The following is a 19,683-nucleotide window of genomic DNA, read 5'->3' on the forward strand; positions in this document are numbered from 1 at the left end:
TCAAGGAATTTGTAAATAAGTAATTAAACCAGAAGTTAGAAAGTGCCCTATGTGGTTACCACGGAACTTTGCAGAGCTCAAAGTAATTCCATCACTATAGTGCGTTACCTAGGCTGCTTGAAGGTTGTTTATCAATTTTCAAAACGACTACAAACTGAACTTGTCTTTCATCTACTTTTTTGTTTCTTTTTTTTTAGTACACAAAATAAAACAGAATTCATTTTTTAAAAAATGGATTCTTCCTTCCAATCCCCTGTGAATAGTAAGTAAAACCATAACTTCTAAAAAAATATGATAATCCAATGATTGAATTTTTAAGGTGATATTTCTGCTACAAATCAAGCTTTATCTGATTGTGTTTTAAGAATCATTGACAATGGAATTGAGAAGCTTCAAATAGCAATCTTAATTCCTGATTTTCTTGAAGACAAATCCTTAATGATGCAATTTATGAGTGAATCCCAATTACAGAAATGCAAAAAATTCTATCAAGAATATGTCAATCTTGGAGAGGAAGTGAGTCATCTTATTGTAAAGAATCTAAACCTTTTAACATATTTTTCTTTATTAGATGCAAGAGAATGAAACCCCCCAATTACCGTTTTGTTTAATTGAAATAATTGATTTATTTTGTGAGAATAAGCAAATCAAGGAAATTTTACCGGAACTTTCCTACGAAATTCCTGACAGGTTTAAAGAACTTCTTGACGCTTTGAGAAATTTAAAGATAATCACCGATGAAAATTTAAAGACCTCGGCTATTGCTGATATGCAAAGGGAAAAGGCAATTCATAGACTTTATCAGGATAACGAAAAAGTGATTAAAACTATTGAAAGTAAGTATAATAATGATTTTTTTTCGAAATTATAAAATTTAGAATCTATAGTTAAATTCTTGTATGTGAGGAAGTTTCACTCTTTCATATTTTCGGCACTGGTTTTATTTTATGTATATCCTTTTTGATATTGTCGCTGAAAGATTGTCAACTTTGAAAATTACCATCCTGAGATAATTTTTGTAGTAGGATTGTCACGCCAGAGAGCTTGGGTTCAATCCCAAGTGCAACAAAAGTTGTAAGAAGCACTTCCAAAAAAATGGATGCATGTTTCCTTGCTAAGAAACGTATTCGAGGCTACCATATCATTTGAGTAACATACAACAGTTAGGAGTGTTACTCTTTTCATACAAGACTTTTTTTTTAAACGGTTTCTGTAAAATTAGTCTAAACGTCTTAACGCAACACCCCGTAAATCAATTGAACTTACTTAAGGTAGATCTACAGTCTCGTAGGGACCTGAGTGTCTAGCCAACTCTTCGCTTAGCTAGCTGTCTCCACTTTCGCAAGCCAATTTGTTTGAGATCCTCTCAAACCCTGCGTTCCTCGGGATTGGATTCGAAAACTTTCAAGGCTAGTAATGATGTCTATTCGATCCACATGAACCAGCTGTCAAAGTCGTTGGACTTTTGCTCTTTTAACCAGCTAGGTTAGTGTCGCTGTACAGCCTGTTCAGATTGTTGTTGTATCTTCTCCTCCACTTCCATCTATGCAGATAGGACCAAAATCACCAGAAGAATTTTTCTCTCGAAGTATCCTCCTAAGACGTTTTTAGCTTTTTTGACAAGGTCCAAGCCTCAGCGGCATAAATGAAAACCGGGATGATGGTGACTTTAGATGCTTAAGATATGATTTTACTTCTCAATTGCCTTCTTAGCCCAAAATCGACTTGCAAGAGTTAATCTTTGTTTGATTTCAGCACTGGTGTTGTAGTCTGAATTAACAGCGGTGCCTAGGGAGACTAATTTTTAACTACCCTCAATTTATAGGCTTACCATGATGACGTTTTCTCCAGGACGTCGTCGTTCAGTGTCCTTTTTTGATGACAGCACATCGCCTTGTCTTAAACCTTTTTTGACATCAAATGCATCGGTAAGATCTTTTCCGACCTTGTTAGAGCAGCGTGCATTCTCCATCGTCATTCTGCACAAACGGATAAGTTTGACAGGGATGCCAAAACTAGACATTGCTCGGTAGAGCTCTTCCCTATAGATGCTGTCATACGCGGCTTTGAAATCGATAAAGAGATGGTGGGTATCGATTTGAAGCTCCTGGGTTTTTTCCAAGATCTGCCGTAGTGTGAATATTTGGTCGATAGTGGACTTTCCTGGTCTGAAGCCACACTGATAAGGACCAATCAGGTTGTTGACGAATGGCTTCAGACGTTTACATAATACGGCAGAGAGGATCTTATACGCAATGTTAAGGAGACTGATGCCTCTGTAGTTGGTGCAGTTTAGAGGGGCTATTTTCTTATGTATCGGGCACACTATGCTGATATTCCACTCATCGGGTGTGCTTTCTTCCGACCATATTTTGCAGATGAGTTGGTGCATGCTTCCTACCAAGTCATCGCCTGCTGCTTTGAATAGTTCGGCAGCGATGTCGTCAGCCCCAGCAGCTTTGTTTGGCTTCAGTTTAAATATAGCTATCTTCACTTCGTCGAGTTCGGGAAGGCGGAATTGTTGATCTGCGTCGCAGATCTATCTCCCTTACAGCGGAATTCGGTTTGTCATCGCCGTTAAATAATTTGGAGAAGTAGTCTTTCCATATTCTCAGCATCGACTGTGGTTCTACTACTATGTTGTTCCCCTGATCGTCTTTACAGGCTTTGGTTCGTGGCTGGTACCCTTGGGAGGTTTTTTTTACCTTTTGGTAAAATTTACGAACCTCATTCCTGTTGTGATATCCCTCTATATCCTCGATCGCACGCTTCTCATGCTCTCTTTTTTTAAATCTAAGAAACCGGTGTTCCTCTCTCCTCTTCTGCTCGTAGATCTCGCGAGCAGCTCTGATCCTTCTGTGCAGCGCCGTTTTGTATGCCTCTTGTTTCGCTGCGTGCGCTTGCCGGCATTCGTCATCAAACCAAGAGTAGCACTTCAGAGGCGGCATATCTGATGGCTGCAAGGCAATGTTGCCACTGGTTTTCAATGCTTAATGCAGGCAGCATAGGACTCCTTAAGAGGTTATTAGAGACTCGATTGGGACATGGCAGTCTCTTGCGATTGTAGCCGTCTAACGTCGAATCTTCTCACAGTACTTCCTTGTTTTGGCTTGGATCGGGATGTCCGTAGACGTACCTTGGCTACAACGAGGTAGTAGTCCGAGACAATGTTGGCCTCTCGGAATGTTCGGATATCCTGTATACTGGAGAACTGTCGTGCGTCGATCGCAATGTGGTCAATCTGGTTGACGGTTGATAGATCAGGAGATTTGCATGTCTCCTTGTGGATATTGAGATGTGTGAACTGCGTACTAGCTACAAGAACTTCTCGCCCCGCAGCGAAATCGATCAGCCTGAATCCGTTGTCGGAGGTGGTGGGAAGGCTGTATCTCCCGATTGTGCCACCAAAGATGTCTTCTCTTCCTAGCTTGGCATTAAAATCTCCTAAGACAATTTTAATGTCATAGCCAGGGCACTGCTCATATGTCTTGTCCAAGAGCTCGAAGAATATGTCTTTGGTGTGTTCATCTTTCTCCTCTGTTGGGGCATGAGCGCATATTAGGCTTATGCTGGCGAATTAAGCCTTGATGCGGATTGTCGTGATGCGCTTCCTAACACTGTTGAAACTGAAGACTTTTTGCCTGAGGCTAGTTCAAACAACAAATCCACACCCAAATAGAAACTGTCTTTGTTCTCGGTAGCAGTAGCCGTAGTAGATATCGCAGTCTTTTAGTTTGCGTTTGCCCAGTCCATCCCATCGCACTTCTTGGATGGCGGTAATATCTGCCTTGCATGAGTTTAGGGCTTCCGCTAATTGTTCGGCTGCACGTGGTCTGTTAAGGGACCTAACATTCCACGTACATGTCCGAAGTTCGTTGTCCTTATTTCGTTTGCGTGGGTTGTCAATAGTGAATCCGTCCGTATCCAAGGCTCCAAGGATGGGGAGCCTGATAAAACCGCTCCTTACAGGCCTGGGCTCCGAATAAGTCAAAGAAGCCCTATAAGGTGTTCACTAAGTAGTTCAACCTTGCTGGAACTGTAGACGCCACCGTTGATTCCATCTCGGGAATTCCTCCGCTGCCGTCTGGATAAGGAGAGGTGCTTAGTGGAAACACCTCTCTCGTTTGCTGCCCCCAACAACTTTCCACTGGGGTTGGAACCCAGTCTCCAGTTAAGGTACTAGGCACCCGATGTTCACCGCGGGAAGGTAAGAGTAGGAGTTGATAGACTGAGGTGGGTTTTGAGAAAAACCTGTGGACGCTTGTGTCCTCTTGAATGCACATATCTATTATTTGAACATCACGCTTAAGTAGCTACTCAATTTAAACTCCAACATGCCGTATTTCCCCCATCCAGTGCAATGGGAAAATTGTTGATGCAATGCAAGCTCATTGTTTGGGATGAGTGCACAATAGCACATAAAAAATAACTTGAAGCACTTAACTTCACACTGAAGGATTTCCGACGAAGTAACAACATCTTTAGCGGCTTGATGACAATGTTGGCATGCGCTTTCAGGCAGACGTTGCCAGTAATACTGAACTGCCTCCATGCTTTACAGATGGGACCAAACAGTCTGGTAGCGTCTTCTGTTCAGCACTGCGCCTGACGTACACTCTGCAATTTGAGCAAAATATCTCAAACTTGAACTCATCGCTCCATAAGACTCTGTTGAAGTCTTCATCTGTCCAATCCTTATGGGTTTTGGCCCATTCCTCGAATACCAATGATTCTGACTGATCTTCCGTTTGACGATTTCAATTTTCGGTTCACCTTGCGTTCGCAATGACAATTAACAAGTCGCAAGGCCAATCGCTTAGTGTATACGGGATAAATTTAGAAAATCATTCTTTTTCATACGTTGCGTGTTCACGAGTTTAAAAAAAATCGGTTTTGTTTCTGTTAACGTCAGACCAAAAAACAAAAAATGTGGTTTACTAAAGGGCACTTCAATGAAACGGATAATTTGCGGACAAGTATAAAGCTTCGATTCAGTATTTCTTTTAGATTCACTTTTATTTTTTACTTAAGAAAGTTCAATTAAATAACACTTAATTTTTGTAATCGAAATGAATTCATTACTGTTGTCAAACGAAAAAAAAATCCTTTTTAAATCAAATAGTCCCCGACCAAAATGTTACAAAAAACGAAGCCATCTGGTGGGGAAACGGAGTTCGCCGGGTTTACTAGTAGAGTAATAAAGCTCTGCTTTCAGTTGAATAAGAAAACAATACCAGCTGTCATTTTCATAGAAGTAGACTTGACTTAATAGTTAGGGAGACTTTTCTTGACTTACTTTCCAGTCAACTTTCCATTAAAGTTGCCTTAATTGGAAGGTAATTTTTTGGCAGCTGCCCAATCAGATCTTAGAAACTTGCCTAACTTTCAAGTCCCTTGTGAACCTTTTAACAGAAAGAAGAGAATTTTTGAAGCCTCAAAACTTGAGTTATTGGGTCATCCACCAAGCAACAGTCTTGATTTGATATCCAAAGACTTTTTCTTGTAACCAAACATCTAAAATAAATTACTTGGACAATACTTTTCAAGAGATGCTAAAATTATGTTTTACAGGACTCTTACGCAGAGTAGTAAACTTGTTTTTGAAAGCTCATGAAAAAATATAGCGTTGACCTTTACCTTGACCATGGGTAAAATAAAATAATGTATTTTTGATCTCAAAAAAAAAAAAATCAAATGGGGTGACGCAACAGTCCGTTGTGAACCCGGGCCTAGTGACTTACAACTATCAACCATTTCTGTGTGCGAGTACTGTTGTCAGGAGTGGAATGGAAGGGGCCTACAATTTTAGGCCGAATCCGAACGGCTAGTTTGAGAAAACAATTTTTCATGACAAGAATTACTCTTGAAGGATTCGTCAATTCCTCGCAAGAGGCAGTACCCGCGAAAATTAATTTTGTTTAAATTAAGGTGGCACAGAGGGATTGAACCCAAGACCCCTTGCATGACAGTCCAACGCACTAACCATCATGCCACGGGTACTACTATTTTTGATCTAGTTTTTTAAATTCCATGTGGCAAAAAAAATTGATTTTTTTAACTTCCCATAGGAAGTTATTGTAATGGATCCGATTTGTCAAATTGAAAATTTGGATATTTCTCGAAGTTTCAAGGTCCCTAGCGCCGAAATAAAAGATTTTTAGAAAAATGTCTGTGCGTGCGTGTGTACGTACGTTTGTACGTCCATACGTCCGTACGTTCGCGACGTTGTTTTCGTCGTCCATAGCTCAAGAACCAGAAGAGATATCGATTTCAAATAAATTTTGTTATACAGATAATAAGGCAGAAAGATGCAGAAAGGGCTTTCAAGAAAATTGCGGGGTGGTTTTTTTTTACCATAACGATTTGAAAAAAAGGTGAAAATTTTGGTTAACCTTAAATATCTTACGAACCAAGAACGCTAGAGACTTGAATAAAATTTTTTATAATATATTTTGTAACGTGATATCAAAGAAATATATTTTATGAAAAAAATACATTTTACGGTTTTTTTTATAAATCAAAAAAGCTGAAAACTAAATTTGTCACCTCCAAAATTTTACGACTAAAATATGATTTCATTTCCAAAACAATTTTGTGCAACGAAGAATAATGTTTTTGACATTTGATAAAATTTTGAGAAATATCGAATTGACAGTTTTTTTATAAAAAATAAAAATCTAAGAAAAACATTACTCAAAGTTGGTAAAAATTGAATATCGATTCAAATATCTTTTCAAAAACATGAATTTAGACTTCAAACTTATTTTATCTTATAAAAAATATTGTTTTCAACCTTCTGAAAAATGTTGAGAAAATCGAATTGACAGTTTTTTACAAAAAATAAAAACCAAGAAATTATTAAAAGTTGGTAAAAATTGGCTTTCGACTCAAATATCTTTTCAAAAATTTGAGATAATAGCTTCTAACTAATTTTTACTTATAAGAAATATTGTTTTCAACATAATCACAAATTTTGAGAAAAATTGATATGACAGTTTTTTTTACAAAAAATAAAAACTTAAAAAAAAATGTATAAAAGTTGGTAAAAATTTAATTTCGACTCAAATAGCTTTTCAAAAATTAAAAATATTGCCTTTAAACTTATTTTATTTTACAGAAAATATTGTTTTCAATATGCAGTTATTTTTATATAAAAATCCAACAGTCCGTTTTTTCATAAAAAATAAAATCTAGACAAACTTTTAAGCGAGACAAATCGACAGACGGGAAGGGAAGTTATCAGTGTGGGTCGCAGCCCAGCCTCTTTTTTAACTTAAATTCAAATCTTTAGACCTTCTTTTTCTGGCAGATTTACCCCTCTCTGCTACCACAATTATAAAAATTATAAAAATAATGTTTAGCTGGAAATTTGACAGCTCTACCGCACTCGTTAACACGTAGACGAGGTTACACTAATACAAAAAAATAGCTGGTTTAGTGTGAAAGTCCAATGAGAACTAGGGCTTATAGTGAATTACAAGTCTCAACTATTCCTGTGTGCGAATCATGTCAGGGATGGTGGTGACCTACACTTTTTATGCCAAATTCGAACGGCTTATTTGAGAAAGCTTTTTTTAACAAGAACTACTCTTGGACAGGCGGGGATTGAAGCCAAACCAAAAAGTCAATCAGTTTTTGTCAAGCTTGGGAACAGACCCTCTATTTGAATGTATTGGATTTCCTATAAACTTTGGCACAATATGATTTACCTAATTTTCATATCTTAAACTTTAAGTTAGGTGTTTGACTTTCACAGTCTTTTACTTTCTTTCTGAGACGAATTTTTAAATTATTAACATTTTTGTACCTCTCATAGAACTGAAGCAGCAACTTCACGATCAAGAGATTCATTTGCGATTTAAGCTAGCTTCTAAACAATCCCTTATTAAGAAATACGAAGAAGACCTGGCAACGAAGAAATGGGACAATAATTTGAAAATCAAGCAAGAAATGTATGTTAATAAATAAATAAAACTAATTCTCACTTAATCCTCTGTTTTATCAAATAACATATCATCTTTAGATTAAGATCAAGTCATAAGATTCGAGAATTAAATAGAAAAAGTTTACTCAAACAAGAACAATTAACAGAAGAAGTGGAAAGAGCCCAAAGTCAATATGAAAATGGTCTTAAATATAATTTGAAAACAGAAAAAGACATCAGGGATGAAAAGTAAGTTCGTTTTTTTTTGTAAAATATTAATACAATTTGTTTTTACAAATCCGATTGGTCTTCTAGAAACAAACTTCTTCTTCAACTTCAAGGTCTCATAAAAAAATACGATCAAAATATTGGTGATAAAATTCAAGAAAACTTAAATCTCCAAGATTCCTACGACGAACAACGACAAAAATTAGACGAATTCCTTATCGAATTCAATCGTCAAGAAGCTGAATACAATGAGTTGGCTCAATTGAAATTAGACGAAGAATCCGCCGAATTTCAGAGGAAATTGTTGCTTTTTATGACGGAGAGGGCGGCCAAAATTATACAACGCTATTGGCGGAAATTTATCAAAACCACAAAGAAGTCCTCCAAAGGCAAAGGCAAAGGCAAGGGCAAGGGAAAAAAGAATAAAAAGAAATAGAAAATTCATGACTTACACCTTATCTACTTTAAACTTTGAAAATTCAAATATAATCAACAAATAAAAAAACACATGTAGCTTTTATAAAAACTTCAAAAAATATAAATTTTCATTTGTTTTTTCTGTTTGTTCGTCCTGCGGTATAGCCAAAAAATATTTAATCCAATTTTGTGTTTGATTCTTTTTGTTTGAAAATAAAAAACACGGAAAAAAATGTTCTGAATCCAAAAATCAATTTAACCATCTTTTGTTATAATTTTGTGTCTCGTTTTTTATACTACCTAAATAAAACTTTTTAGAAAAGCCGCCCCCAATCATATTCAACCAAGTTTATTTGTGCAATCTGATTTTCTGTGAAATTTAAAATACAATCTAAAAGAAAAAATAATTTGGTAAGTTTGGAAATGGTTTTGAATATTTAACGGTTTTGTTTTTATAACGAGTAGTCTAGTCTTTTGATTTTTGATTTTATTCGTTAAATTCCTATTGTTAGAGATGGGATTTTCGATTTAACTCGTTGTAAGAAAAAGATTGTTAGAGATGAGACTAGAAGTGACTTTAAGTTCAACGTATTTTTAAAAACTTTTTTCCATGTTGTTTTGAAGTTTTGTTTGCAATATGACAAAATAAATATTCGATAAATGTATATATGTACTCAAATATAAATTACTATTTCTTTGGTAAATATTAATTTTAAAGCTTACTCACTTTTAAAAATAATACTCGGTATCAATTATAGTACATATTTTTACAATTACTTAGCAACTCAGTTTATTCGTCTCCATTTTGTTTAAAATTTACAACATAGATTTAAATTTGTTGTAAGCTTTTGTAAATAAAACTGATGCATTTATTTTTTTCTTTGTTATTGGGAAAAATGTTTACAATTTTAAATAAATATTTATTTAAACAATAACAATCAAATCATGTACAATAAAACCATTTGAAAAAAAGTGCAACCGACCCTTAACTATTAAAAAAAATGGAAAAATATTCACAAAACGATGTAATTACTTCAGTCCCTTCATGAATTATCTCTATTCTTCTTTGATTACAATGAATTCTAAAAATTGTCAACTAAATTTAATTTTAAATATAAAATTTTAAAGGCAAATATTCAATTGAACATCTGTCATTTTTGACTTCTGTAATTTATTACATCTGTCACTCTTAAATCTACAGACGTTTTTCTTTTCAAACAAAGCCTGAATACATCGTGTACGCTCCGAGCAGAGTTTGATTAGAGTTCAACGACTAATTTATGAAACACTGGAGAAAAACTGTCAGTAGTTAAAGAATTTTACAATCTGTCCATTTCATACCACACGGAACAAGGGTGAACACAGTCACGGTTGTTTAACTCCATTTGATCGGTAGTTTTATTTAGAGCTCAGAGATGACGCTCCGAGCTAGCTTTGATTGAAAAAAGAAACACAAACCATCGGTCTGATATCTCTGAGCAAAGCAAGAAACATACATACATATGTAGATATTTTTCTTTAAAAAAAGACCTTATAAGTTTTGAAATCCGTAATTTGTGACATCTATCATTTTTGACATCTGCCACTTCGACCACTTTCATTTTTGATATGTCACTTTTACATATTTTATTTGCTATTTTTGACATGTCATTTTTGACGTCCCTTTTGACATTTTTTTATCTATATCTATATGTTTTGACATATTAGTCGCTTTGCGTAATCGGTCCTTTTTTTGAGTAATCAGTCCTTTTTTTTCGGCTCCCAAAGACTATTCAATATCCATTTTATTAAATCACACAAAACACAATTTATTTCATGTTAAAAGAAATATTACCCCCTTTTAGTTTCGACTGTGACCTCCAATAATCTGTCATAATTAAATTAAACGATCAACTTATCGTCGTTACATTTTGACAGCTCAATATTGTAGATGTAGACTAATAAGACGGATTTTCTTTCAATTTCACACAATTTTTCGAATAATTGTTGGAAAACGTTCACTATAAAAGCTAACTGTAATTTGTTAAGTTCAAACTACATATAAACTTCAAAATTGGGAAATGCAACAAATTCAGTTACAAACTAAAAGCCTGTTCAAAAAGTGTTTACCTTGAAAGTTACAGGTATTTATGATGACTTTTAAGATTCAAAATTTGTTTATTGAACCTTGAGATATACAATTTGATAGTCTTAAGATTAAATAGATACTTTGACTTATAATAAAATAGTTTGTTGGCGTACTTCAATCAGCCTCTCACGTTTCATAAGGGACTCAAACTGGTTCCATTGATTCATGTGGTATCACAATGAGCCATTAAACTGGCTTAATTGTGTCCGTTTCCATCTTGAACATCCACTATAACCTAACCTAGCCTGGCACACATTAAACATTCAAAATGGGGTGGTGCAACAGTCCGTTGTGAACCAGGGCCTAGTGACTTACAACTCTCAACCATTCCTGTGTGCGAGTATTGTTGTCAGGAATGTAAGGGACCTATAATTTTAGACCGAATCCGAACGGCTAGTTTTGAGAAAGCACTTTTTCATGACAAGAAAACGCACTAAGCATCATGCTACGAGTACTACATTAAACATTGGCTGAGGATTAAATTAAAATAATTATTAATATATATGGCGCTCTTAAAATAAAAGTCGGTTGACTTGGTTATCCTTGGGGTATTCCTTCCCGGTTAACGTTGAGTTTGTTCATTGGTTTGATGTTTGTTAGATAACACCTGGTCAGCGTAGAATGCAACGGCATCGTTTTTGACTTGAATTATGTTTTTATCCAAAATGTTCATAACGCTGAGGTACCTGGGCTCTAGTCAAAAGTAGTAGTTTAGTTATACTCGCTTCAGAATAGATGCGGTCGTGTTGGAAGTATTTTGGAAGCTTCCTTTCGAAGACAAGCCCAGTGCAGATCAGTATCTTTAGGTAGGTAGGTAGAAATGGCGATCTCAAGGCAACCTAGCCTGAGATCCAATAAGCGCTGTAGTGCGCCGTTTTGATACCGAAAACTCGTTTAACCTGTGATGAAAGGGAAAGATTTATAGAGCAGATATATAGCGATTATGTTAGAGCCATTCTGTCGCATTGAGAAAAAAGATTAGGTCTCCAATCTTTGTCTCAGATAGCTCATCAAGTTCGTGAAAGAATGCTTTTTCAAAATATTTCATTCTAGTGTTTGCCAAAGCAGGACATTTGCAGAGGAAATGGATTATCGTTTCACTTTCCTGGCTATGTCTTGCCTTGGCCCAAGATATATCTTGGCCTTGGCCTGCATAGAAGATCGTTTGTACGGGTTTTATTATAGGTGGGCCTATTGGTTACCCTATACCCCCTGAGCATCTCACCAGAGTAAAAACTAGGGTAGAGGCCCTGAGTGTATGAAAACACAATCTCAGAGAGCTTGCCCTCGATAGAGTTCCACACGTTCAGCAGACCTTTGCTGTTTGTGAAGAGCTCATACACAACTGCTACGTGTAGGTCTCACTAAGAGTACGCAGTTGCGCTGCTCCAGAAGATTGTGCTTTCACTGACTTTGTCCGGTTGTCAAGCTTGCTCTTATTCTGAGACGGGCAGATCTCTACCTGAGATCTGTTTCGCTTAACGCCCTTTTCTCAGCTGGCCAGAAGGTTGTTGTATTCATCAACAACCTTCTGGTACTTTATTTTATCTTGGTCATTCCTTTCATGAATCACTCCGGTCTCTTATTTTTTGGCAATCTTGGCAAGGATGTGAGAGACCGTTTTGAAGCGGTTCCTGAGAAGAGCGCCTTCCGATGGTTGCTCTTCTTCATTAATGTATGGACGCGATGAAAGGCAAACCTGGCTTTCTTGAGAACTTTCTGGGCATGCAGGTTGAACTTTAGTAGCTCGTGGAAACAAATTCCCAGGTGCTGGCTGAAAGTGACGATCCATATGGGGGTTTGAATTTCAAGTTTCAGCATACTGTGGTTTTTTAGGATCCTCTACGGACAACAGTTGACGAATTTCTGAAGCAAATGATTACTGTTAAACGAATGAACTTCCTTTTTATCAAAAACAATCTACATATATCAAGATATAATGGCTGAATCACAAACACGTTTCAGCTTCGTCTGCGTTACGGTGGGCCTGCTTCGAGGTTGTTTTGAATGACATTTCTATTATTTCATCCCTCCAAAGAGCAAATATTTTGTTTGTTGACATTTTTTTCAAGCTGTTGAGCTGTCGGACAAAGCAAATATTCAGATAATTGAACTAGAGCTTCCGTTTGGAGTCACATATAGTTCTTTTCCTTGCGATTGTCAAACGAAACGTGAGGTCAAAGCTCCATTGTGATAGCATGCATTTAATTCCTATGGCTGAACTCGTAAACGTCAGGTGAAGCCGAAGCGGAAGCGTGTTTATGATTTAGCCATAAATCCTTCGTACGTATCACCCTCAAAAAGCCATTTGTTTAAATCGTTGTATTTGTAATTTGGACGAAAAAATTGACTTGTTTTTGCGCGTACATAGAAATAACCATTGAGTTTTCAGGGGAAAAGTCAAAATTTTGAGGAGAAATCTCAAGCATACTTAAAAAAGTTAATGAATCTGATTTCCGTTTAACCTTGTAAACAAACTGAGATTTATAGCGAGGATTTAAATCTTTATGACAGTGTTTTTCTTTTTATTTATTTCTCAAAAATCTTCACAAGATCCTTACCTTCGTTCAATTTAAAAAACCACAACCATTGTTGAAATTCGCTACTTTTTTTAAATTCACATCCATAAAATCCATCATCATTCGCTGTTTCACCATCAACTTTCCAATATTCCAATAAATTCTCGAAAAAAATCGAACACAACGAAGCAAATTCACCAATCGCTCGTTCATTTTCAATCTACCCTCAAACGAGTCGAGTAGGGTCCGTTTTGGTGGGCGGTCGTGCTGAAGTTACACGACTTTTCACAATCTTTTTTGTGACAAAAAAAAATTATAAAAAAATATAAAAAAATTTAAAAAATATTACAAAAAACCCAAAACAAAAAAAAATTGAAAAAAGTAGCAAAAATCGAGCAGTGTTGAAATTGAAATATAAAAAAGAATAAAACGTGAGTGATTGTTGTTTTTTTTCTCTTCTAAATCAAATCTATCTAAAAATCCAAAGTGTACATACGAACTTTTTGGCCTAAGCAAAGAACCAGCAGAGGAAAAAAGACATTTTTCTTTTTAGAGCTTCGCTTTAGTAATTTGTAATTGACGTAGACACTTTTCTCCTATGCTTGCTGTCGCTCTCGAAGCTGACAAAAATAAAATAAAATAAATTACAGAAAAAAATGATAAAGAGAAGGCATTGATTTTTTCTTCTAATCGTCTAATTGATGAAACTTAACTTAAAAAGAAACTTTGTAGATTTTGAGAAAGAGCATAATTTCGAGTACGAATACTAACATCTTAACTAACTAATTCTAAGCCTAAGCTAAAACCTAACTTACTAACAAAATAATAATAAAAAAAAATAGAAAGTTAAGAAAAGAAAACTGATCATATATAATAAAAAATGAATTCAACAGGACCCAATTATCAAATGGCTTCCCTATACGTTGGAGACCTGCATCAGGATGTGAATGAGGCTGGCCTCTTTGAAAAATTCTCTTCTGCTGGGCCCGTGCTATCGATCCGTGTGTGTCGCGATGTGATTACACGCCGTTCGCTAGGATATGCCTATGTTAACTTTGCCCAACCAGCTGATGGTAAGTTTTTTTTTTTATTATTATTTTATTGCTAAATATCAATTTAAATTATTTTTCAAAAAGTTTAAAGAATTGGAAAAAATATGAAATTTTAAAATGGATAACACGTGGTCATTTTTGGTGTATTTTGTCTCTTCCTTCGTATATCGTTGTCGCCTTGTCTGTCTGTCGGGTCGGGTTGGTACTCGGTTTCCATCTCCGTCTCGTCTTTCGGTTGTTGGTTTCGTTTCATTGGTTTGGTCGCGGTCGGTGGTGCAGCGCAGTGCTGTAGCCGTTGTCTCGTTGCTGTGGTGGAAAAATTTGCGTCCATTTTATTTATATTTCGTTAAGTTTTTCCTTCTTGATTATAGCCTTTCGCTTTCGCCATCGCCATTTTTGTTTCAGATGAGAAGGAAAACCAAGAAAAAAAAGGCCATGGCAGAATAGAATTTCCATAGTTCCAAGCTTCCAATTCCAACTGGAAGAATGGAAGGAGAATTGTATCTTTGTCCTTGTTCTACAAGCTGTGTGGTGTGTTTTTTTTTATTTTGCACATAAACATGTGTGTTTTGTTTTGAAATTGAAAAGGGGGAGGGTTGCCATGGCAACGTGGCTCTTTTCACTTAAAATGATTAACTATTTTTTTTGTTGATTAATTTAGTTTTATGATAATAAAGTACTTTGAATCAACACAAAATTAATTAATCATTGAAGTTTAAAAACATCAAAAATGACTAAGTTTTCATCAAGAGTAGGAAAGTCGATCGAATTTCACTTTCCATCTGATTCTGAGAAAACTTGATTTTTGTACAGATGATTCTTTGACATCTTTTAAGATTGTTATTTTTAGCTCTCTAGACCTTATATTTTGTCAAGAAATTGACAATTGACTAAACTCAACCGCACCTACTAAAATTATAACTGCTGTCTGTGTCCAGCACAGTCAAGTTGAAAAGAATCTTGAAAAGTATTTCAAGAAATTGAAAGTCTGTTAAAATTGCTTTAAACGAAAAAAGCGAGAGACCATAGATGCACTAAAAACTCGTAACAACAAATTTCAAAACAGAAATTTAAAAGGTCAATGGCTGTTTTTATGAGTAATATCAGAAGCCATAATGATTGGAATGAGATTTTGTGATTCCATGAAAATTGGTGATGTGACAAAAATTAACTGATGTAATAATAAAGGATTGTGAAACCATAACGCGCGATGATTTTAATTGTAAATAAAATAAAATAGTTGTACCGACTTTTCTTAATATATTATATTCATGAAAATTAATAAATAAATAAATTGGGTGGCGCAACAGTCCATTGAGAACTAGGACCTAGTGACTTACAACTCTTAACCATTCCTGTGTGCGAGTACTGTTGTCAGGGATACAGGGGACCTACAATTTTAAGCCGAATCCGAACGGCTAATATGAGAAAGCACTTTTCATGACAGGAGTGTTCGTCAATTCCTCGCAAGAAGCAGTACCTCTAAAAAACCATAGGCAGGAATCGAACCCAAGATAGTTCAACGCACCAACCATTGTGCCACGGGTACATGACAATTAGGAATGTTTAAAACCAAATATGGTCTTCCAAATAACCGCCAACGATTCAGTGGCACTTTTATCCGATGGTTCATATTTTTATTGACGTTGAGCCATTATAATATCGCCACGACGTGATATATAACGTGCGTCGTCGTTGAATTTCTCGCTCCAAAAATTCAGCATTTCGTTGATTTTTTTTTTTGAATGTCCATCTTTCCAACAACTTATCATCCTCAATTTTTGGTCGCAAAACTCACTTCTGCCTAATGACTAATAGCTGACTTAAAAATTCACAATTTGCACTAAATGCATTTTGATGATATGATCGCCCATTTTCATAAAATGCTTCAACAATCTTTACGTGCTATTTAGTTTCATGGTTGAGTTTGTCGATGATGGAAACAGATCGCTTAGACTATACCACCCCAAAAATGGTATTCGGTAAAAGCTTCCATGTGTCCATCCCTTCAAGATCCTCCTGGGAAGAAGGGGGACCCCTGGAAGACGATGCGGTACACTTCTATACTGACGGTTCAAAGACCGATCACGGAGTTGGAAGTGGTATCTTTTCAGAACAACTGAATCTCAGTCTATCCTAGACTTTCCAATCAATGTAGTGTGTTCCAGGCCGAAGTAATGGCGATTAAAGAAAACGTTATATCTTGTAAGGATATACGAATCTTCTCAGACAGCCAAGCCGCTCTTAAATCTCTCGCGTCTGTCTCCACAAACTCTCAAACAGTCCACGATTGTCGATCATCTCTGAATAAGATGACGGAACAGTTTAACATTCACCTCATTTGGGTGCCGGGCCACAGATACATTCCGGGAAATTGTAAAGCCGATGAGCTCGCCAAAAACGGAACACTTCTGCCTCATGTTAGACAAAAACATAACATAGGAACACCAGTTGCTACATGCAAATATCTTCTCAAGCAATATGCTCTAGAAACAACAAATGCTAGATGGTCACGGAGTACCATCTGCCTAGCAACCACGCAAATATGGCCAAGTATTGACTTAAAACGGTCAAAAGGCTTGATATAACTGAGCAGACAAAGTATAAGCTCTACAATTGGAGTAATAACGGGACACTGCCTCATAGGAAGACATGCTCTGAGGCTAGGGGTGTACACAAATGATTTCTGTAGGAGCTGCATGGACGAGGAGGAAGAGGAAACGGTCCAACACCTTCTATGTACATGTCCAACACTCTCCATTAGAAGGAATAACTTTCTCGGTAATCCCTTCTTCGATAACACCAGTGAACTGGCAACGATTGACACAAAACGTCTCTCTAACTTTATTAAAAGTACAAAATGGTTTGTTTAAATTCATTACTCTCCCATGAGTAACCTCATTAGTGGTATCACAATGGACCCTTTAGGTCTACGTGCGGCAATGACATCTGGACAGTCACTCCAACCTAACCTAACCTAACCTATAATTAAATGCGCCCTCACCATTGTTAGTACAGATATTCTTTCTTTAACCGAACTACACGAATATGAAATAGCTTACAAGGCTATTTGTTTCCAACTCATTGCAATTGACATATTTTGCGGCTTAAAAAGGGACTGAAATATTCGTATGTTGCATTGGTATCTCTGCAAATTCTATGCCAACTCTTAATTGCTTTCACATTGTTTGAAATTATGAGAGTATTCACAATCTCTTGAGGGCGTGTAGAATACTTAAACAAAATCTGCATAAAGCTTGTGTAAAAAGTTAAACATGCCTATTACCGATGTCGTCTCGTTTTTTCGACGACCCTTGTTTTCTCTGTCGTGTCGTTTTTTAAGTTGCATTCCATAAGTTCTTCCACACAACGAATTTGTAGCAGATTTTAAAACGATGCAAAACTAACAAACATCTGTCAAATTGAAATTAAAGTCTGAATAAAAAATCCTTGTTCAATGTTTAACAAATGCGGTTTTATTTAATTATTGGTAAATAAATAAATAATTCAAATGATAAGTGTAGAAATGCATTACAACACGAGTAGCGATAGTGATGATGATGAAGAATTTGGAGGGCGAAGTTTTAAAAAAGCACAATTAATTATAAAAAGAAAGCAGATAAGACAAACCTCGAATCCATTTGATTTGCCCGATTCAAAGTCTGCATCTGCATCTGTAGCCTGAGTTCGTGTTGATGTATATCCGAATGTAGTGGTCAAAGTATTTGGAAGTAAATTGGGGCTAGGATACACCAATTGGATTTCCGTTTGGGCTTAACCACTGTTTGTATTTAAGCAAATTTGCTACAGCATCTTCCAGTGGAGATAAAATTTCCAATTGGTTTGGAACTCCTCCAGTTGCTTTTATTTCTTTTGAATTGTTTATTATTTTCTTCTTTACTTTGAACTTAAAGTCGGCCCAAAAAAAAAAATATTTTTTTTAACATTAACCATCTCCATCTCTTACTAGAGGACCCTTGCTGTTCAGCTGCTCAGCTATGGACTTCCATTCCCTTTTTATGTCAGTTTTGTTGAGTCCCTTCAAAAACCCCCTAGACAACTGCTCGTTCTCTTCACCAGCTCGACGAGGGCCTGGAACTGATTCTGATTTGTTAATTTCAACTGCAAATGTGAACTAATATTTTTTTTTTTTATCGCAAATAAAGTACTAATAAATTACATTAAATAAATTATTTAACAAGGAAACTTACAGTTTTGCGAAGTTTCATTTCTTCGTCGTGAGCAAATTTTCAAACGAGAGATACTGTCGTTTTTTTTTTCATTGTCGTCGTTTCCCTTCCTCTGAGTGAAAGCGTTCAACGCACTTGACGTTTACACACGACAACAAATTGAGTGACAAAGGTAGAAAATGACTTATGGAATGAAGATTGTGTCGTGTCGTATATTTTGCTGTCGATTACGACAGCGGTAATAGCTCTTACCAACAAAATTTGAAGAAAGTTATTTTTAGTTTTTGTGAAAGAACTAACTAAATTTTTACTCAATTGTTGTTTATTTGTTCACCGAAACAATAATGAATCCCAGAACGTTGTTCGCATTGAGTCGAGTCTCGAATCCACTAATTATTTTACCCTTGAACCTAGTATATTAAATTTGTTCCAAAAAGAAAATCCATTTAGGTATCTTTCAGGTTCTTTCAATAAAAACGTTTAAAATGTTCAAAGGAACAGAAATATTCTTTCTATAGTTTTGATTTATTTAATCAAAAAATTCGGTTTTAAAACGTAGTTTCAAGGACAAGAAGCAGATGGACATTTCTTTCTTTATCTCCATGAACAGGTTCTAAGACAAATTGCTTAAGTTTTTCATATTCTTTCCATTCAATTATTTTTTTTTTCAGATTTTATATTTTCATTGTTGTAAACAAAAATAAACCACTTACATACAATAACATGTACATATGTGTGTATCTCCATACAATTGAAATGAACGAGTTTTTTGCGAAAATAAAATATATATTATTAGTCATACTCTACAACGAACTGATAGAGATGGGTAAAACCCCCGTTGTAAAATGAACCTTCAACCAAACAAAGATGATTGTGAAAAGATCTTATAAAATTATTACTTTTCTTCTTTTTCTTGTTTATATTGCTCTACATAAATACGAAGGTACATGTATCTATAAACCTGTATTGTAAATATATTTATACAGATGTTGTTATATATTGCAGGCAGTTACATTTAAATTCTTATTGATTTTGTATTTGTTTTGCCAATTCTTTTCGTCAGACTATGGTGCAAAACAAAATTGCACAATTTAAAATAATTATCAATAAAAAAATTAAATAAAAAATGAATCATTTCAAATAAATACAAAAACATTATCAGATTGATTTGTTCTATTAAAAGATTTCCATATGAAATTAATTATGTATCTTTTTTTTTTTTAAT

General features: G+C 35.5%; 2 protein-coding genes across 5 annotated transcripts in view; both read left to right on the top strand.

Moving 5' to 3' along the window:
- Positions 1-8,884, top strand: LOC129942251 (uncharacterized). Of its 2 annotated transcripts, XM_056051108.1 has the most exons (7): positions 1-123; positions 198-262; positions 320-516; positions 572-836; positions 7,817-7,952; positions 8,024-8,173; positions 8,240-8,884. In XM_056051108.1, the coding sequence occupies exons 2-7, from the start codon at positions 232-234 to the stop codon at positions 8,586-8,588; spliced, it is 1,128 nt and encodes a 375-aa protein (XP_055907083.1). In that variant the 5' UTR covers positions 1-123; positions 198-231; the 3' UTR covers positions 8,589-8,884. The 2 variants fall into 2 exon arrangements, with proteins under 2 accessions (XP_055907083.1, XP_055907084.1); XM_056051109.1 differs by lacking the exon at positions 1-123 and having other exon boundaries at positions 133-262.
- The window catches only part of LOC129942250 (polyadenylate-binding protein), a 27,722-nt gene continuing 16,875 nt past the window's right edge, over positions 8,837-19,683 (top strand). The window contains exons 1-2 of one of the 3 annotated variants that reach the window (XM_056051107.1): positions 8,837-8,980; positions 14,110-14,289. In XM_056051107.1, the coding sequence (XP_055907082.1) occupies positions 14,124-14,289 (166 nt within the window). In that variant the 5' untranslated portion in view covers positions 8,837-8,980; positions 14,110-14,123. The other 2 variants (XM_056051106.1, XM_056051105.1) reach the window with 2 other exon arrangements.

Source organism: Eupeodes corollae, chromosome 1 (genome assembly GCF_945859685.1).
Source record: "Eupeodes corollae chromosome 1, idEupCoro1.1, whole genome shotgun sequence".
In the NCBI taxonomy this organism is placed as follows: domain Eukaryota; kingdom Metazoa; phylum Arthropoda; class Insecta; order Diptera; family Syrphidae; genus Eupeodes; species Eupeodes corollae.